General features: G+C 38.9%; 1 protein-coding gene and 1 long non-coding RNA gene across 10 annotated transcripts in view; one reads left to right on the forward strand and one right to left on the reverse strand.

The window, feature by feature from the left end:
• The window catches only part of unc-13, a 307,874-nt gene that overhangs the window by 149,120 nt on the left and 141,635 nt on the right, over positions 1 to 17,119 (forward strand). For 8 of the 9 annotated variants that reach the window (XM_069056452.1, XM_069056444.1, XM_069056445.1 and 5 more), the window contains 4 exons: positions 2,683 to 2,715; positions 2,901 to 3,016; positions 3,067 to 3,181; positions 3,305 to 5,036. In XM_069056452.1, the coding sequence (XP_068912553.1) occupies positions 2,683 to 2,715; positions 2,901 to 3,016; positions 3,067 to 3,181; positions 3,305 to 5,036 (1,996 nt within the window). The remainder of the gene's footprint in view (positions 1 to 2,682; positions 2,716 to 2,900; positions 3,017 to 3,066; positions 3,182 to 3,304; positions 5,037 to 17,119) is intronic. The other variant, XM_069056446.1, reaches the window with a different exon arrangement.
• Positions 13,841 to 17,119, reverse strand: part of LOC138137144 (uncharacterized) — a 145,852-nt gene continuing 142,573 nt past the window's right edge. The window contains exon 4 of the long non-coding RNA XR_011161572.1: positions 13,841 to 14,208. This is a non-coding gene — a long non-coding RNA (uncharacterized lncRNA). The remainder of the gene's footprint in view (positions 14,209 to 17,119) is intronic.

Genomic DNA, 17,119 nt, shown 5'->3' on the forward strand with positions numbered 1-17,119 from the left:
ATAGGACTTTTACTTGAGTCTGTAAGAAGTTTTTATTTAATGAAAAAAGATTCGATACCATCCAACAGTTATTTATAACGGACAATACGAAATGCGACGAGCAGTGGTTAAGTATCCTCTCAGTGAGAAGCGACTTACAATAGGAAAAAAACAAATGAATACAATTTTTTCCCTTATTATCAAATTTCAAAAGCAAAGTCGTTTTTAAATCGATGTAACAGTGCTGAATTTTTCCATATTTATTTTATAGTCCTACTGTTTTGATTTTTAATTTTATTACTTGTATCTAGTAAATTAACACCATCAACGATAACTCACGTTAATTTAAAAATGAAAACTTGGTTGCGTGTTTGGGGTCGTTACTATCCGTCTGTGTGGTGTAAATTGTGTTTTAGGGTTAAATCATAATTGAGGCTAAACGCTGTCAAAGTGTGTCCAATATGAAAAACGTCAAATGTGATCATTTGCACTCACGAAATCAATAATAGTTATTTACATTACAAATGCGGTAGGCTACATTTTACAGCGCGAGGTTTTTAGATTGAAACACGACCGCGCAGCGGGAGTGTTTTAACAAAAACAGAGCGATGTAAAATGCTTACCGCATTAGTAATATATTAATCGTTTTGGCCGACAATTCGTTTTCTCAAATTTGAAATTTGTTGTAAACAATGATTTTGCAAAACTTGTCAAAGACATTTGATTAATAAAATACCAGAAAGTTATCTATTATACCGATAACTGATATGCTTACGCTTTATACCACAAGATGGCGCCATCAGAATTCACAATTTTCTCACAAGAAAACAATTAAATTATGTTCATTTTCGAAAACTGAACGGATCAATGGTGGCGGTATCTTGTCTTAGTATAAATGGGCTTTATTTATGATAAGCTAACAGTTTTTTTGAAGGTCCCTGAAAGCTTAAAATTTTCGTAGTATTTTACACACTCCGTGCGGTAAAATGACAGATATGTAGTTTGATTAGTGTGTAAAAATCAAGATACCGTAGCTGTTCAAAATATGTAAACATGTCATTTAGAGTTGAGGAGGCCAAAAAGGTAGTTTCATATAAAATGCAAATGTACCTAATTAAATAAATAAAACAAAAAATCATTGCATGTCACTGCAGCGGTCAAATTTACATAAAACCTGTGAGCCATTTAAAGCCGAAAGCACTTACTAAAAGATAACTACTGTATCAACGTTACTTTTTATTTGCTGGACGGATAGTAAGGCATTCTACACAAACGTACAACCTAGCAGTTACAAAAATGTTGGCAGTTATAAAGTAATTAATTATAATTAGTGTAATGAATGATGTAAATTCAAAAGTTAAGACTAGTTAACTTAATTAGCTTAAATTATATTTAATTAGTGTTAGTTTTGATTAGTAATTAAGAGTTATTACGTTATTTAACCTATCAATCAAAGTGTTAAAAAATGACATACGAGACAACTTGATAGGTCCTAGTCTTGTAGAGAATTGTTTATGAATTATTATCCTCTGAATCTGAGTGGTTTGCTGTATTTTTTCTTAATTTGGCAAAAGATATGCAGGTTTCAATTTTCTCACCGTGCAGGTTAGCAAAATACGATTAACACTAATTTCTTTTTGTTGCCGTGAATAATCATATTACAAAGTGTCGGAAGAAAATGAAAGCCCTCGTTTTTTGGAGAGAATGAACTTTTTTCTTGAAAATAAAAACTGCTCGAAAACATCCACCGAACATAATTAACGCGAAACATTCTGTAAACACAGCGGATCGAGAAATGTATAAATTACAGCAGAAAAAGTACAGTTAACCTTTGACATCCTGAGGGTAATAACTTGTAAACAGTTGATTTTCGAGGGTGGCAAAATTGAAAAGCGTCGACATAATTCAATTAGTTCGTTGTTCAGCCGCTGGCGCTGTTAGAGTGTCTATTTTTACCTTGACAGGACTAGAAACGGAATTGTTGCACAGTTTTAAAAGTGTTGCCAACTTGAGACACAAAAAATAACTTAATTGGAGTTAACTTGTGTAAAGTAATGTTAAAGAAAATGTACATACTTATTTTTGGACCGAAAGACTAATCGCCTTACATTTAACAATCAAAATGCATTTTTGCATTTTTAATGCACCTAGAGTACAACATCTTGAAAGGACATGCTATTCCGCCATTAGATTGAATATTAAATTCAGTTATAATATGGAATGTAGGCGTAGAAAAAAAATTGTTCCTCCAGCGATAGTACTCTAATTATGTTTTCCGCATTACCTCAAAACGCAAACATTCAAAAAAACAATTAAACCCAACATGTGGGCGTAATTGGTAATTTCATCAAACGCCTCCACAAAAGCTTTTGTTTATTTTGATAATAACAACATTCACGTGTTTTGAAATATTGACATGGACAGGAGAAAGTCAATTAGTCGCACCAACATCTATAAAAATGTTTTTCTTTCCACGTTGATAATACAGCTCGAATCGAGGACACGTCATCGTGTGCAATAAAAGGTCTAAAAATTGCTAATCTCACAATCGCACACACACCTTATTTAAATAGTTGCCGATAAAACGAATACATTATTCATCGTAATGGCATTATAAATTTCAACACAATTTAAATATTATGCACATAGTGCGAAGTGAAATTTAAAAAGCACAAACTGATTTTTTTATTATATTTAAAACAGGCGTCGAAAATTCGAATGGGATAATGAGGAAAGGTAATGGATGTGAGGCACGTTCACATTTTAGTTTAGATAGATGGATGTTGACACTGCACCAAAATACAAATTTTCTACAGAAACATAACTGGACTGGCTTTTTACACAAAACACGCGAAAAATCCGCTTCAGCCTTTGCCCCTCTTGTCCGTCCAAACATTTTACTTAGCAGAGTTTGTTTTCAGCCAAGATACGTGGGCTAGTTGCGAGACTTCGTTTTATAATCAGAGTGTCGACAGCGTGGACGTTGGATTTTCGGTGGATTCTCAATATTACAATGGTCAATCTGCTAGATCAAAAGGTAACGATTCGATCGTCAGTTCTAATTAATCGATTGTGGTTCGTTTGCAGCTCGTAGACCCAGTTTAGAGAGACAGAACACCTTATACGACGACTCCACATACTTCGGAGACTCCATTTATTATCCAAACGAGAACGTGACTCAAGTGAATTGTGTGGACATAAGGTAAAGAAAGAAGTCGTTACCGACTGAGTAAATTTCAAATTTGGCGCCACGAGAAAATCGATAGGCGTGTCAAATCTCGGCGCCAAATTTAAATCTCGTAGTTAATCGCAGTGTAATTTTTAGCTCGCAACCTTTCAATCAAAACCAAAGCTGCGACGAGTACTTCGACAGCCTCTCTTATCCCTTTCAAGAAGAGCGGTACGGCCAGGACGAGGAGGACCGTCAGTGGGACTCCGGAGGATACCCTCAAATCCCTCCTCCCAAGACCAACTCGAAGAAGCTCCCCTCAATTCCCGTGGTGCAGAACTACATGAACAAGCGGCGATCGTCGAACGCGGCCCTCGACGACTACTACGACGAGCCGTACCGCTCGACCCCGACCATCCGACGGAAGATGCCCCAGATCCCCAACAAGCGGAGCGCCAGCAGACAGAGCTCCCTCAACGACGGCTACCGCACCCCCGAGAACGTCTCGCACCGAGGCGCGAGCCTCCCGCCCACGCCCACCAAAGCCCCGAAGATGCTTCCGCGCGTCACCAACCAGAAAGCCTTCAACAGTTTACCACCGACACCCGGAAGGCAGTTGCCCAAACCGAACATGAATCACCGCAGTGCCAAGGCGAGAAGGAACAATCTGATGAAGAGGACCAGCTCTGCCGAGTATAACGAGTCGGACTACGAGTACTACGTGAGACCGGGAGCGATGAGCGCGAAAGAGATGTACAATGAGGACTACAATTATGCATATCAGAGTATCGATAATCTGCCAGCTCAGCCTGAAGATCTGGAAGTGAATCGGGTGCAAGGATTTAAAGGATTTAGTAGTGATAGTAGAACTAGTGACGTGGTGAGTACGATGAACGTGAAGAACGGACAGTCGGTGGAGGATTATTTCTACAACGCCCAAGAGGAACATCAGGAGTATTACGATGATATCCAGGGTAGTGGTAAGAAGAAGATCGGGAAACGGGTTAACGATGGCAGTCCCCTGTTGCTGCAAAGGAACATGGACAGTCTGGAGTCGCGCGACGACGACCTGAAGGACTCGTTCGAAACCGCCGTGTCGTCGATTAACAGTTGTCTGAATCAGGTGAAGAAGATCTCTGACGTGATCACCACAAACACAACACTCACGAACAAACCACTAAGTACAACAACAGCACCCACAACGCAATACCAACGGGACCAACTACAATCACCACCAAAAGCAATAGTAACGGCACCACAACCCCTACCGGCAGTCCAACTCAACAACACCCAGACACCGTACAAATCCCAAAACCGCGGCCTTCTCAAACAGCAAGACTCCGTCGACCTAAACCAGACCCCCATGGCCAACAGCTGCGACCAAGACGGGTTCCACGAGGCGTACCTCGACACCCAGGAGTCGATCGAGAGCTACGTGGAGGACGACACCGAGTCGGACTTCCCCGCCAAAGCAATAAACCACGACTCCCCCTCTTCTGTGATACACGTGGAGGGCTACGGAGACGACCAGAGCCTCCGACCCGGCTCGTCCCAGATCACGGTCGTCGACCCTTACCATCCGGCCCTCGAGTACGCGACGCGCCGTCCCTCCGCCGCCAGACGCACCTCCGCCGACGCTTTCTCGAACGCGGACGATTCGTACTTACCGCCGTCGTCGCGTAAACCGTCGATCGTCGAGCCGCGTCGAGTGTCGCCCGAACGCGAGGACATCCCCGACCACCACCAGGAGATCGGCATCGACGACGACCAACCGGACAAGAAGAGCGTCTCGTTCGAGGAAGACGAGGAGGCGGCGAAACCCAGGCCCCAGGTGACGGCCCAGCAGAGGTGGTTGTGGGCCTACAACAAGATCATCATGCAACTGAACGTGAGTAACGATGATATAATGTTAGCGGGGGATGTCGACTAAATTGAGGGAGCTTGTCGGGTCGTAACAGGTTTTTTCTTAAATTGGTGTGAAGCGAGAGCATGACGGTTTAATGCATAAATGAGAGCGCGAACAGCACGACACGGGAGCAAGCTGTGTTGTAAAAGCTGCCAACTAGACACCCGAAGGGTTCAAGGCGATGTCAATATATTGAGCCGGTAATAAAACAAAATGACATTTGTTGAAGGGGTGGCGGTGCAATTTACTACGGTTTTCGCTTGATTATATTAGCACGATGCGGTGCTACCGCCACCGAGACGGAAATTGTTCCCAAAAAAATTGTTTTATTAAGTTGACGCTTTTACGACGAGACGCTGCTTGAATCGGATTGTCGGCCTCGAGACGACTTTTACTCGCTCGTTTCTCATGTACATGTTATAATCGGTTCTGTCACATTTAAAGAACGTTGGAAAAAAATTGACATGGTGCCCGTGTGGCGTGGCGTTAGCTAACGTCACTCGGATAAACCATGTTTTTTGTCGTGCGGTTTCTCCAAAACTGATGAAGCTGTGTCAAATATTCATCGCCGAGGCATCAAGATAAACATTTTGACCGTGATTTTTCTTGAAGAATGAGGTTTCGAAAATGTGTTTCTATTGCCAAAATTGACGAATTTACAGCGATTTGGAAAAAAACGGTTGTTAAAACGGTAGGTACGAAGAACAAGGCCAAAAGGTGCATCGTCTTTGTTCGAGTCGAGTTTTCTGGCTGAGGCGCAGCCGAGGCTTGAAAACAGGCGAGGACAAAAGGCACTTTTTGGCAGACGTGCACATTAAATTTTTTAGGCGACCGCAAGAAATTACAAAGCAGAAGACATCCTTCGAAAAATTACCAATTACAAATTTATTTTGTATCTACCTTTTTCAAATAGATAAAGTTATTAATACGTATGTATTAACAATTTTGTTTTCTATAATTGATTCAAAAAATTGGTATTCACGCACCTAGGAACGTTGATACAGATTTCCTTCAAAAGTCTGAATTTTAAAATTAACTTTGAAAGCAATTATAGAAAAAATATTGTTTATATTTCATGCGTGAAGATGTTTTATTTCATTCAAAGGTTTTTACTGCCTCGACCTGCGTCTCGGCGTAAAACGCCTTTTTATGTACAAAAAACACTCACTTTACATATAAAAATTACTATTTTATTGTATTTGTTATCAGCTTGCCAACAAAACTAGAAACTTACTATTTGCAATACAATTTAGATAATTTATGGTGTAAGGACAATTGGCGGTTTTGTCGGTTTCGTTGCTAATTTACTAAACAGACCAGCAGATGGCGCCAGGGTCAGCGTCCAAAAAAGAGATAGTTCTCGTCCGCTTGTGAGTACGTAAAATTACCGTTTTCATTAGGGGTGCCTAAAAATGCTTTTAAAAATGTTGCCATCACATATCAAGATCAAGATGGTGGAGGTAAAGACACGAGAGTTCTCTTCACAAAGAGATCTGATTGATTTATGTGCTTCTGTACTACTGGGGTCGGCAAGCCGCACCGACATCATCGGCCCACCTGTAGGAGTTGTTGCGTTTTGTTGTTGCATACATATAAAAAAAGTTCTCTTAAAAATATTTCTGATGTCAACTAATTCTGATGTGTTTCTAACAACTTTTCGCGCACTCTAGAAGCCCACCGTGAACGTTGTTACATATTTTTTATTTGATAATTGTTTTGAGAACTTGATTTGTATTTTTAGCTCGGAAAATGTATCGTCCTCGACACGCGTAAATCACCAATAGCGAAAGCACTATTACGTAGGTATACGTGGAGATAATTGAATTTCCTCGGCGAAAATCCCAATTCACCTAATTACCTTAGATGGATGCTCCAATTTTCGCTCTCTTAGCATGAACACACACACGCTTCTCGCAAATATAGAATCTTCTTCTTGAATCGACTCGAATCATCTTCGACGCTTCTTTGAACGAAGCAAATTCGCAGAATCTAATTTTTTTATCCGTATTTGATAAATCAATACCAAAGGCGCCATTACAAAACAATCAACGTCGAAAACAAATTGCCAAGTGTCTGTTGCATTAATAAATGTAAAGTACTCAACCGACGCAGTAATTACTCTCAGCTGCGAGTTGTAACGAGTGCTCGGACAAAAACCCTCGATTGGGTGTCGCATCAAAGAAATTACATCTGTTATTCTATTCGAAAAGTTTTCGCTACGTTGGTCTTGACCTGACTCCTGTTTATGGTGAAGAATTAATTTCTTGCACCCCCATAAAAATCGTTTTTTAATCAATACTGTACGACTAAAATGGACTTTTTTCTATTTTGCGTTTGTAACAAAGCTATTACAGCACTCAAAAGAGTGTGTTAATAGTTGATTTGAGTGCCGTGCTGTAATAAACCAGTTCATTTTAATTTTCAAGGTTGGTAACTTTCAATGTCAAACATCAAATGCCAAACGTCAATGCACGCTAAACAAACAATATAACAAAAACTTCAAATGGAACTTACAAATGTTCCACTGTAACATTTGTGTTACCAACCACCATAAAAGGGTGCAAAATACAAAAAAAATTCTGGTACGATATATCATTGATAAGGCATTTTGTAGTACTTATTCCCTCATGCCACTCCTCGCAAGCTCGTCGCGTCTTAAACCCGTACCCGTACAAAATGCTTCTTGTAAGACTTGTATCATAAAATACTATTACAGTTCGGGGAACTTTATTTTATACTTTACTACACATGCGATTGTAAAAAAAGTGGTGCTTTATACACGTGTTGCATAAATGATCATTTTAAGCGCGTTTAAAACTCAAAATTTCATTTTAAGCTTCTCGTCTGGAGCTCGGTGGATCGTGAATGGTTAAATAAATAAATAAATCCTCTGGCGCAAGTACCATTTTTCATCGCGTTTCATTCCGGGGATTATCCTGGCGAGAGTAAAAAACCTCTTATCCTTCTTGGAGCGGTCGACGTTCATTGTTGGACTGGACAAGTCAAAAATTCGCGTCGGGTCGGAAGGAATTAGATGGAAGAAGAGTCCATCATCATCCACAGTCAAAGTTGCGTCAGTGTTGCGAATGACACGGTCTGCTTAGACGGCACCGACGCTGTCGCCGAAAGCCTATTCACGCCTATGACCAGGGCAATGCTAACAACATTAGCCTCTAGCTGAGTGAGTAACCAATAAAGAGAGTGGGGCCGCTCTCGATCCTTCCTCAATCCTTCGCCGATCCTTTACAAACATGATCACCGTCGTTGTTTTTACACAGTGTGCAGCGAGACGCCCGTCCGTTGACTTATTTCGTTAGCAGAAATCAACGTTCAGTCCACGTGACTCGGTGCCAGTGAAGTGGTCTCGAGGAGTTCGGGAGTGGTTTCGGAAAAGTCGAGAGAGGTAAAGAGACGAATTCTTCGCCGACGGAATCTCGCCAAGAATTCGTCTTTATGTGTGGCGGCTTCCGCCAAACTATTAATTCCGCCGTTTATTATTATTCATCATCATGGGCGCCGACCTGTTCCTTCGCCTTCTTTATGGTGCAGTTATCCTTAATAACACATCTCTATTGTTTTCATCAACTCCGGTTGAATTATCGCCACCATCAAAACACTCTGCCGTGTTTGCCTCGCTTGATCTATCTCGATTTAGAGTGCTAATCGCGATGCCGTGTTAATTTCCATATTATCCTTTGATAAGTCCTTTATCTGGAACGCTTCCACTTCAACAGGTGACACCCATGCGTCGGTATTGACCCAGATTAGGTTTAATGGTGTGATAATGACAATTAGTCAGGGTTGCCCCTATCGCTGTCGATGACGGTGCATCCTCGACCTTGGCGTTTTTTGCCTCGAGGTTGTGATAAGAAAATTTGTGGAGCGGGAACCGGAGGAAAATTGTTTTCGTCGGGGTACGGGAAATTGATCGTTTCGCATTTACAACGTTTATAAATTATTCATAAATGTCTGATTTCGTCGGAGAGACCCAATTTTACCGCAAATTATCGCGGAATTTTAAATGTGTTTAAAATAGAAGCGGACAAGTCACGGATGATATTTTTTAAAACGACAGAAACGGATGGGTAGTTCGAAAGTTTGACAGACTCCGGCAAGTTATTATTTTAATCTTGTTGTCGAATTCGGTCGGAGATTATTAATTTGCTGTTTTATTTTCAAGTGAACTTTGTTCGGATAAGTTATTAAGCATTTTAACTCTTTTATGATATTACAAACAACGAAATGAAAAATACTTCAAAGCTGGTTTTGAATTTCTCTTTGTAATAAACACTTTGGCAAGTCACTAATTTTCATCCTCCGTTTTGAATTTTATTTGTGTTGAACGTTATCAGGACAATAAACTTTCTTAATCAATTTTAAGAAAAAGTCAACTTCACTTGCGAAACTAGAGCGCGGCCGAAAGTTTTCAGACAATGCCGGTTTACTCGTCAAGTTTCCGACAACATTATTTTCATTTTTATAATTTGCACTAGATCTTTATGAATAACTTATCTTATAGTTTTATTAATTAACTAATTTCTTCGATGAACTCCATAGCAGATGACGTTCGTTGCAAGCTAAATTCATATTTATTTACTTAATGAATATAAGAAACATGGGCAGCGACAGATTTGTGTCAACGAGATGTTTTTTTATCTTTTTTTTGTCAAAAATTTTGAAGAATTCTTCTGTTCTATACATGTGGTTTTGCTTTTGAGAAGTGATCAAGATCAAGATGTTTTAATTTTTAAATAAAAAAATTAAATTTTCAAATTCTAGGGAATTTTGTATTAATTGATAATTCAAGGTAACGGATGCAACTACATCTGTAACAGATGTTAAAAAGTTGAGTTTGAATATTAATATTGGAAGTTTTTTTGGTGTAAATGACAATAATACTCTGAAATATTAATAAACATTTTCTATCTATTAAACGACGAGTGCTGTAATAGATAGCCATAAACGACTCCAAATTGAATACAATAATAGACTTATTAGAGACGCAAATTATAAAATAGTATATTAAAGAACGAGTTTTATAAGGGTTGATTTGGCGCACGAGTCATAGGTGTAGAAAACGACCCGTAGGGGAGTTTTCTATGGGACGAGTGCACCAATACCCTTATAAAACCAGTTTTTTATGTTATTTTTTAGAATTTGCACCCGTTTTAATTTTTAAATAAAAAAAAAATTCTCAAATTCTAGGGAATTTCGTAATAATTGGTAATTCAAGGTAACGGATGCAACAACATCTGCAACAGATGTTAAAAAGTAGAGTTTGAACATTAATATTGAAATGAGTCCTAACTCTGTGTAAAATTTCAGTGTTCTAACTTAAACCATTTTAGCAGGACGGTGCCGGTTCCATACATAATCGCAACCCTGTATAATGATTACGTGGGTAATTTACAGAAAAAGAACATTTTTTCCACTGAATTTTCCAATTTGTTTGAGTTTGAAAATTTTTCTTGGAACAGTTGGAGGATTTGATTTTTTTTTGCAGTGCCAAATTACCGTCACGTCGAATCAGGTTAATAAGAACCAATCAAATCAGGCCAATATACAACTTCCATTGAGATAATATTTTTCGATAGGATTAGGTAAATATTTACTTCCGTTGTGATCCCCGGAATCCTCTAGTGGTAGTTCTGGAATATCTATTCCTAAAATCAGAACCCACACAAAGATTTTTCGAAATTTTGCTATGTCATAGGCGTCCACATGACAACATAAAATTAATATGTATTTTGAAGTAGGTACTGGATTATGATACTACATACTTGTACAAAAAATTTAGTAACATACGGTCAGATTTATTTATCATTTGCAAAGGATAGCTATTTTTAGCTGCATCAACTAATGAAATGCAGGATTACCAGTCGAAAACCCACATATCTATCACTTTCATTTAATACATCGTTATATTTGTTACGGCAATTCGTCCCCCACTGGCTCGTATCATATTTAATAAGACGACGAAACCACATTTAAAGCCACCCTCTTATGACAGCGATTCCCGACCAAAGCCCAAGATTGCTTCTAATTTGAGCAATTTTATTATGAGGAAAAAATTGATTTCAATTTTCTTGTGCGTCGCAAAAACCATCACATTTTAATTTTACTTGAAAAAAATATATACCGGATGTTTTGCTCCCCAATTAAATAGTCCTTAAGTTCGTGGCGATTTTGGTTTACCTACTCAAAAAACGACCAAAGAGGCTACTTCCGATAAAATTGAAGTCTTTCTGCTCGTACGTGGGATATTTAACAGTTTCATAGCCCCAAAAGACACAAAAACTAGTTTTTAATTTTTTTTCTCCTAACCTCCGTAGATGTTATAATTAAATTATCTCTTCCTTAAACGAGATTTCTTCGGTAACTACAAAGGCGTTCCTCATTTGCTGAAAATTTCTTTGCAGCTGGGATTTTTTTTTAATTTAAGGAAGAGACAAAGTGCGTGCGGCAACACTTCGTAGTAGAGTTTGAAGTTGAGATGAAGTTTTCCCACAGCAACTGTCAATAGGTGAATAGGTGGGTGGTCGTGATGAAGACCTTCTTCACCATTCCCGGTCTCTTTGTCCCAGTTTCTCGGTCACGTTAACCGAAAAGGTTCATCAGTACCTTGTGGTGTTGATGTGATCTCTTTGGATCCATTGGGAATCCTGAGAGGTTGAGACCTTGACCATTCCGGCGAATAAAACTCTTTTTCTTTTTCGAAGGAGGCGAGGTTTGTTTTGAAGGTTCTCTTCTTTTTGGTGTATACTCATGAATTCGGGTTTCATCAGTAGTGATAATAAATTTTTTCAAAAATACTTTCTGAATTAGAACGTCGCCCTAAATAATTCAGTAATGCGTGGAATTATACTTAGCAACTTGCCATCACATATACAGTGTGTCCCCGTATAGGTGAAACGACTCTTGTAAAATTTCTAATTTCTAACATAATTTTAGAAAAAAATTTGAAAAATCAAGTATGCCTTGGAAATTTTCAAAAACCGTTTTTTTCTATGGAATAAAGTGCCTTTTATGTGACAAATACGACAAAAAGTTATTAAGAAAAGTTGTTTAGAATTAACATCTAGGCCCCTGTACAAAATTTCAAAATCATTGGCACCTGGAATTTAATGTGAATTTTTCAAACCCCGCTCTCAAGGAATTAAACAAATAATGATCGTTCGTATTCATTCCCAACATCTCTTTTTATACCTGGATGTAAATAAATCCTTTCTAATATACAGGGTCCTATTGAAAGTTGTACAGATATTTTAACCACGAGCTACTGGCTTCATGTAGAACTCGGAAATAGTAGTTTTATTTAACGAGTTCGTGTGTAAATTGGGCTTTTTTGGCATGAGTGGGCCGGTTTAAAACGCGAGTGAAACGAATGCTTTAAAGGCCCACGAGTGCCAAAAAAAGGCCAATTTACACAAGAACGAGTTGAATACGTTTTTTTTGTTCAACGAGCCCCTTAAAGGCTCCAAATCACTTAAAATCTTTAAAATTAGCTTGACGTTTCGTTTTGACAAGTTGTCAAATTTATCAAAATCCGTTCACACCGGAGAAAATTCTCAAATTCTGACAGTGTCGAACAAAAAAAATATTTAAAAAATTCTATGTCAAAAAATAAAATGACATTTATTTTTTGAGCTACAATTTTTTTTAATTGCTTTTAGTCTTCTACGTTGTCAAACAACCTCGTAGGTAAAATTTCGGCACGTTTTAAAAATACACCCTGTATATCATGTTTTATAAAATGTACGCCAATGCGAAGTAACCTATATTAAATATGCTTTAAAACAAGGAAACCGTATTGGTGAATCGAAAGTGGGGTTACGGTTTCTAAAGGTTTATTTACAATTTATGGGAATGTCAAGATATAGTGACGGCTAAAATTTTTTGGCCGCCATAGTACCTGGCGCACTTGCGTAGTCGGTACCGGAAGGCGCCACCGGGCATTCATTTTTGGGTGATCGGTACTAGTTTTTGCCGAGACAACCCGTGTGCTGCACCTCCGCGTCTACCCCACGTTCCCTGGAAACCCGACCTTTGTAGTGAAAGCCGTGCTGGGGCCCAATTCTTGAAATCACTGGAAAATATTCGTTTGAGAATATTTTCCCATAAATGAATTCCCAGTGGAATTTAAAATGTTCTCATATCTATATTCTTGAACTGTTTGGAAAATGATTTCACATGAGAATTTAAAAATGCAATATGTTGACAATTTGGATCAAACGGGTCTTTGTGCTTGGGCAACCATTTTTTTGGATTGCAATGAATTCTTCCATTTTTTTCTTTTACAAACACAATTATATATTAACAAAAGTGTCACATTTGACAGTCGAATTTCTCGCGAAAAAATTATTTTCCCATGATAAACACTAGGTGAAATAATTCTCCGGAACAATCCGTCTGACATAAGTCCCGAATACACTTTTGCATTTCTCATGAGAAAATTTGCCTATTTTTCCAATGAGAATTAATTCCATCGATTCAAGAATTGGGCACCTGGAGTGTTCCCGGGCTGACCGTCGTCGTCGTTTCCTTCGTTGGACGGATTTGGACGTAGTGCTCTGGACTCGCCAGGACCGAACACGCGTAACCGGATCAGCCACGAGGTTATCAGCAGCTAGGAGGAAAAAACCCGAACAGACCGCCTTTTTTGTCGTATCGTTCACTGTGTTGCCCATTTTTTCGGTCGGAGGTTATCTTCTTGTTTCAGTTTTGACGCCTGCAGCGGAGTCATTTTTTTTACCGCCCGGACTCCTCGAGGAATAAATTAAAGAAAATTGTATCAATTTACTTTTTAATTTACATACATACATATTTATTTCAACATACCAACAGGAATAAGAAGCTAATGAAAAAAGCCTATTGCTTTCTCCATAGTACCATATAAAGGCACTTCGTTGCATTTCGTCTAAAGAATTTATAAAATATGTAGTTGTTTGTTTTAATTTTATCTAATTTTTTCTGAAGATTTCCTGCTAACTTAGGATGCGCGATTTTATGTCGTATAGGCAAAAATTGTTTAAAACTTAGTGCCAATTGGTTAAAGCTTAACCCGCGTTGATTCAAGTATTGTTTCATTTTGTTGAAATTTTCACGCTCACTGTTCCATTTTCCAAACTTCCAATTCTCCAAGTCCGAAGGCAATCTAAAAAAACGAGGACAATTAATATTCACTTATAATTACACGAGAGCTTTTTTTGTCGAAGTAAACTTGACATTTCAATGAGAATTTTGTTGCCCGGCAATTTAACGAAAAAAAATGCATCTGAAAAAATTACGAGTCCGTAGGACGAGTAATTTTTTCTGGCAGTTTTTTGACCCAAAAAAAAAGCTTGAGTGTACTTCGGTAAGACAATTTAATGAATACGGAAAAGTACGATGATGCAGACCTACTAGAATCAGACGCTTTCAAAAGTTAGGTTCCGTTTTCTCGCTGGAAAAGTTAGGGCAAACTTTTTTCGCTGTCTCCTACTGACGTGCATTGTGCACTCACAAAAAATCAATAAATTATCTCTAAATATTTTACACTGATAACGCTCCCTTTGTAAAACAAAAATTAAAATGCACAAAAAACATATGCTGATTTTTTTGCAGCATTCACAAGACAATTATTTTTTTGTGCTTTTGAGGAAGGTCTTGCCTGACTTGGGTGAATTAATAAAGAACATTCATTCCATCTTGTTTACTGAGAACTAGGAAAAATCTTATTGGTTTTACGAGCCCAGCAGTCGTTTCTTTTTCTGATTAATTACTTCTCATCCATTTTTTTTTTTTAATTTTGACAGTCAGAAACATCTACGTAAACTGAACCTAAATTCTGTCGTTGGGATTTTTCGGGGGCATCCTGTGGCATCGACCTTGTCCATAAACCCCATCCACAAATACTATCATATCTTGGATAGTGCTAGCTTATCGCCTTAATAAAATAATTCCGCTAAATGTTGTAAGGTTTATTGAAAATAAAATCGGCAATAAAGCGTTTATAACTATTTCTCGGGCGAGACCGTTAATATCCCGGAGCTGGTCCTCATAATTGGAACCCCACCTCCGGCGGAGCGGCCCATCAGGAAGCGCTTCCTTCTACCAGCGAGCCTTCCTTCCATCGCGTCGCGATTTGAATTTCCTAATTTAACTTTATCAATACGAGCGGAAGCCGCCTCAACTAACCTCATTACAAAAGTACGTTATCAAACTTCAGCACGTTCTGAAAGCGCACCGGCTCGTGTCCATTGTGATGTTTAAAGTCAAACGGTGCCGCTAATCCCGCGAAAATGGAGAACCACACGACCGAATGGGCACTTCTTTTCCCGCTTCGCGCCGGCCTCTTCGCCATGAAGTCCTCCTCGGTCGACCGCCTCAAGAAGAATCTGAAGGAGTCGCCCAGCACGTGCAGACTCCGCATGCGTCGCGGCTCCAGCATGTCCGATCTGGACAAAGTGGCCTCGAACACGCTCCCCGACCTGGTCAGATCCACCACCGCCAATCAACAGTTGGGCGCCAGTCCGGCGTCGCTGCCCCACAGCCCCCATCTGTCGCGCTCGTTTCTGAGCAGCAACACGACCAGCATCCGGGGCAGCATCGGCGACCTGATGAACCAAAAGAAATATGGCAGTAGCCAGTGGAGCGTCCGCAGCGAGACGCTCATCGCGAGGACGGTGCCGCTGTCCACCGTTACCCCTAAGCAGTCGCCGTCGCCGCTCGCGGCTGATTTGTCGTTGGAGGGATCGCTGGACGAGACGCACGGCGGACCGTTGACGGCGGCCCAACGGACGAAGAAGCTCTCCAGATTGATCAAGCAACAGAGGTCGGTTATACAGTGGAAGACGATGGCAGAGTGTCTGGTGAGGATTTTCGATTGTTTTATTCGATTAAGTGCTTCATGCTCATTTTGTTTGTGTGAGTTTTTGTTGGAATTAAACCGAGCGAACTTAAAAAATATCATTGGAAGGAAATTGAAAACTCTTTGAAACCCTCCAAGGGTTGCGGGAAATCAAATTATCAAAGCAATAATCTAAGTAGTGTTCGAGAACCGTGCAATTATCGACAATAAGATGCATGAGAACTATTGTAAAAAAACATTTTAAATTTAATAATATACAGGGTGTTTTTGAAAGACGTGTGTTAATTTTAACCAGTGGAAGAACGCGCCAAACCATGGAACTTTTCTCTATAACATTTTTACGAAAAAACAATACAAATTGATTTAAAATTTAGAATAAATTAACCATCAAAGTGTATACACGCCTATGGATAAAGGCGAAAATTTTCTGTTGTGATAGAAACAGAGCTTTGTTAAAAAGTGCCATTGTTACAGAAAAAAATAAATAATCAAAATTTAGATTCTCATGGTTACAAAAAATAGAAACTAGTTAATCACACAAAACGACTCGTTTGGTGAAAATTGTGAGACAAAAAATCTTGGAATACTTTTACGAATTTTACAAAATGTTGTAGAGAAAAGTTTCATAAATTGACGAGTTCTTTCGCTGGTTAAAATTAACACACGTATTTCAGAAACACCCTGTATTGTTATACGACTTGCACAAGACGGTTTATTGTGAAGGAGAGGGTTTAGAGCACGACGAGCGTAGCGAGAAATGCTCTATCTAAACTAAAGGAACGAGTTTGACAACATCTCTTGTGAAACGAATGTAGCATGCTATTTTTTCTATTTCGGCTTCATTAATTTAGTTTTCTAAAATATAGGAGTAAAATAATTATCTGATGACTTTTATTTTAATGGTTGTATTGGGTTGGTATTGATGAAGCAATGTCAATTTTTTCTTCTGTCTTTTGTGAAGCAACAACACATTTTGGTACAGACTGGCATATTACATTTCTAATGAAGTAATGACATAAATGGCATAAATGTACGAAGGAAGCTAATAATCCCAAATGATAGGAATGTTAGATTTTTTTTTGTAACCTCCGTCAAAAAAAGTGCAAAATTTTTCATTCATTTGCGTTCATAAAATACGTGATTTTTGAATCGGTCCAGAAGCGTTAAAAAAAGTGCGATAGCGGTTCATTTTTGCACGCACTTTGCGTTAAAAAAT

Source organism: Tenebrio molitor, chromosome 8 (assembly GCF_963966145.1).
Source record: "Tenebrio molitor chromosome 8, icTenMoli1.1, whole genome shotgun sequence".
Lineage (NCBI taxonomy): Eukaryota > Metazoa > Arthropoda > Insecta > Coleoptera > Tenebrionidae > Tenebrio > Tenebrio molitor.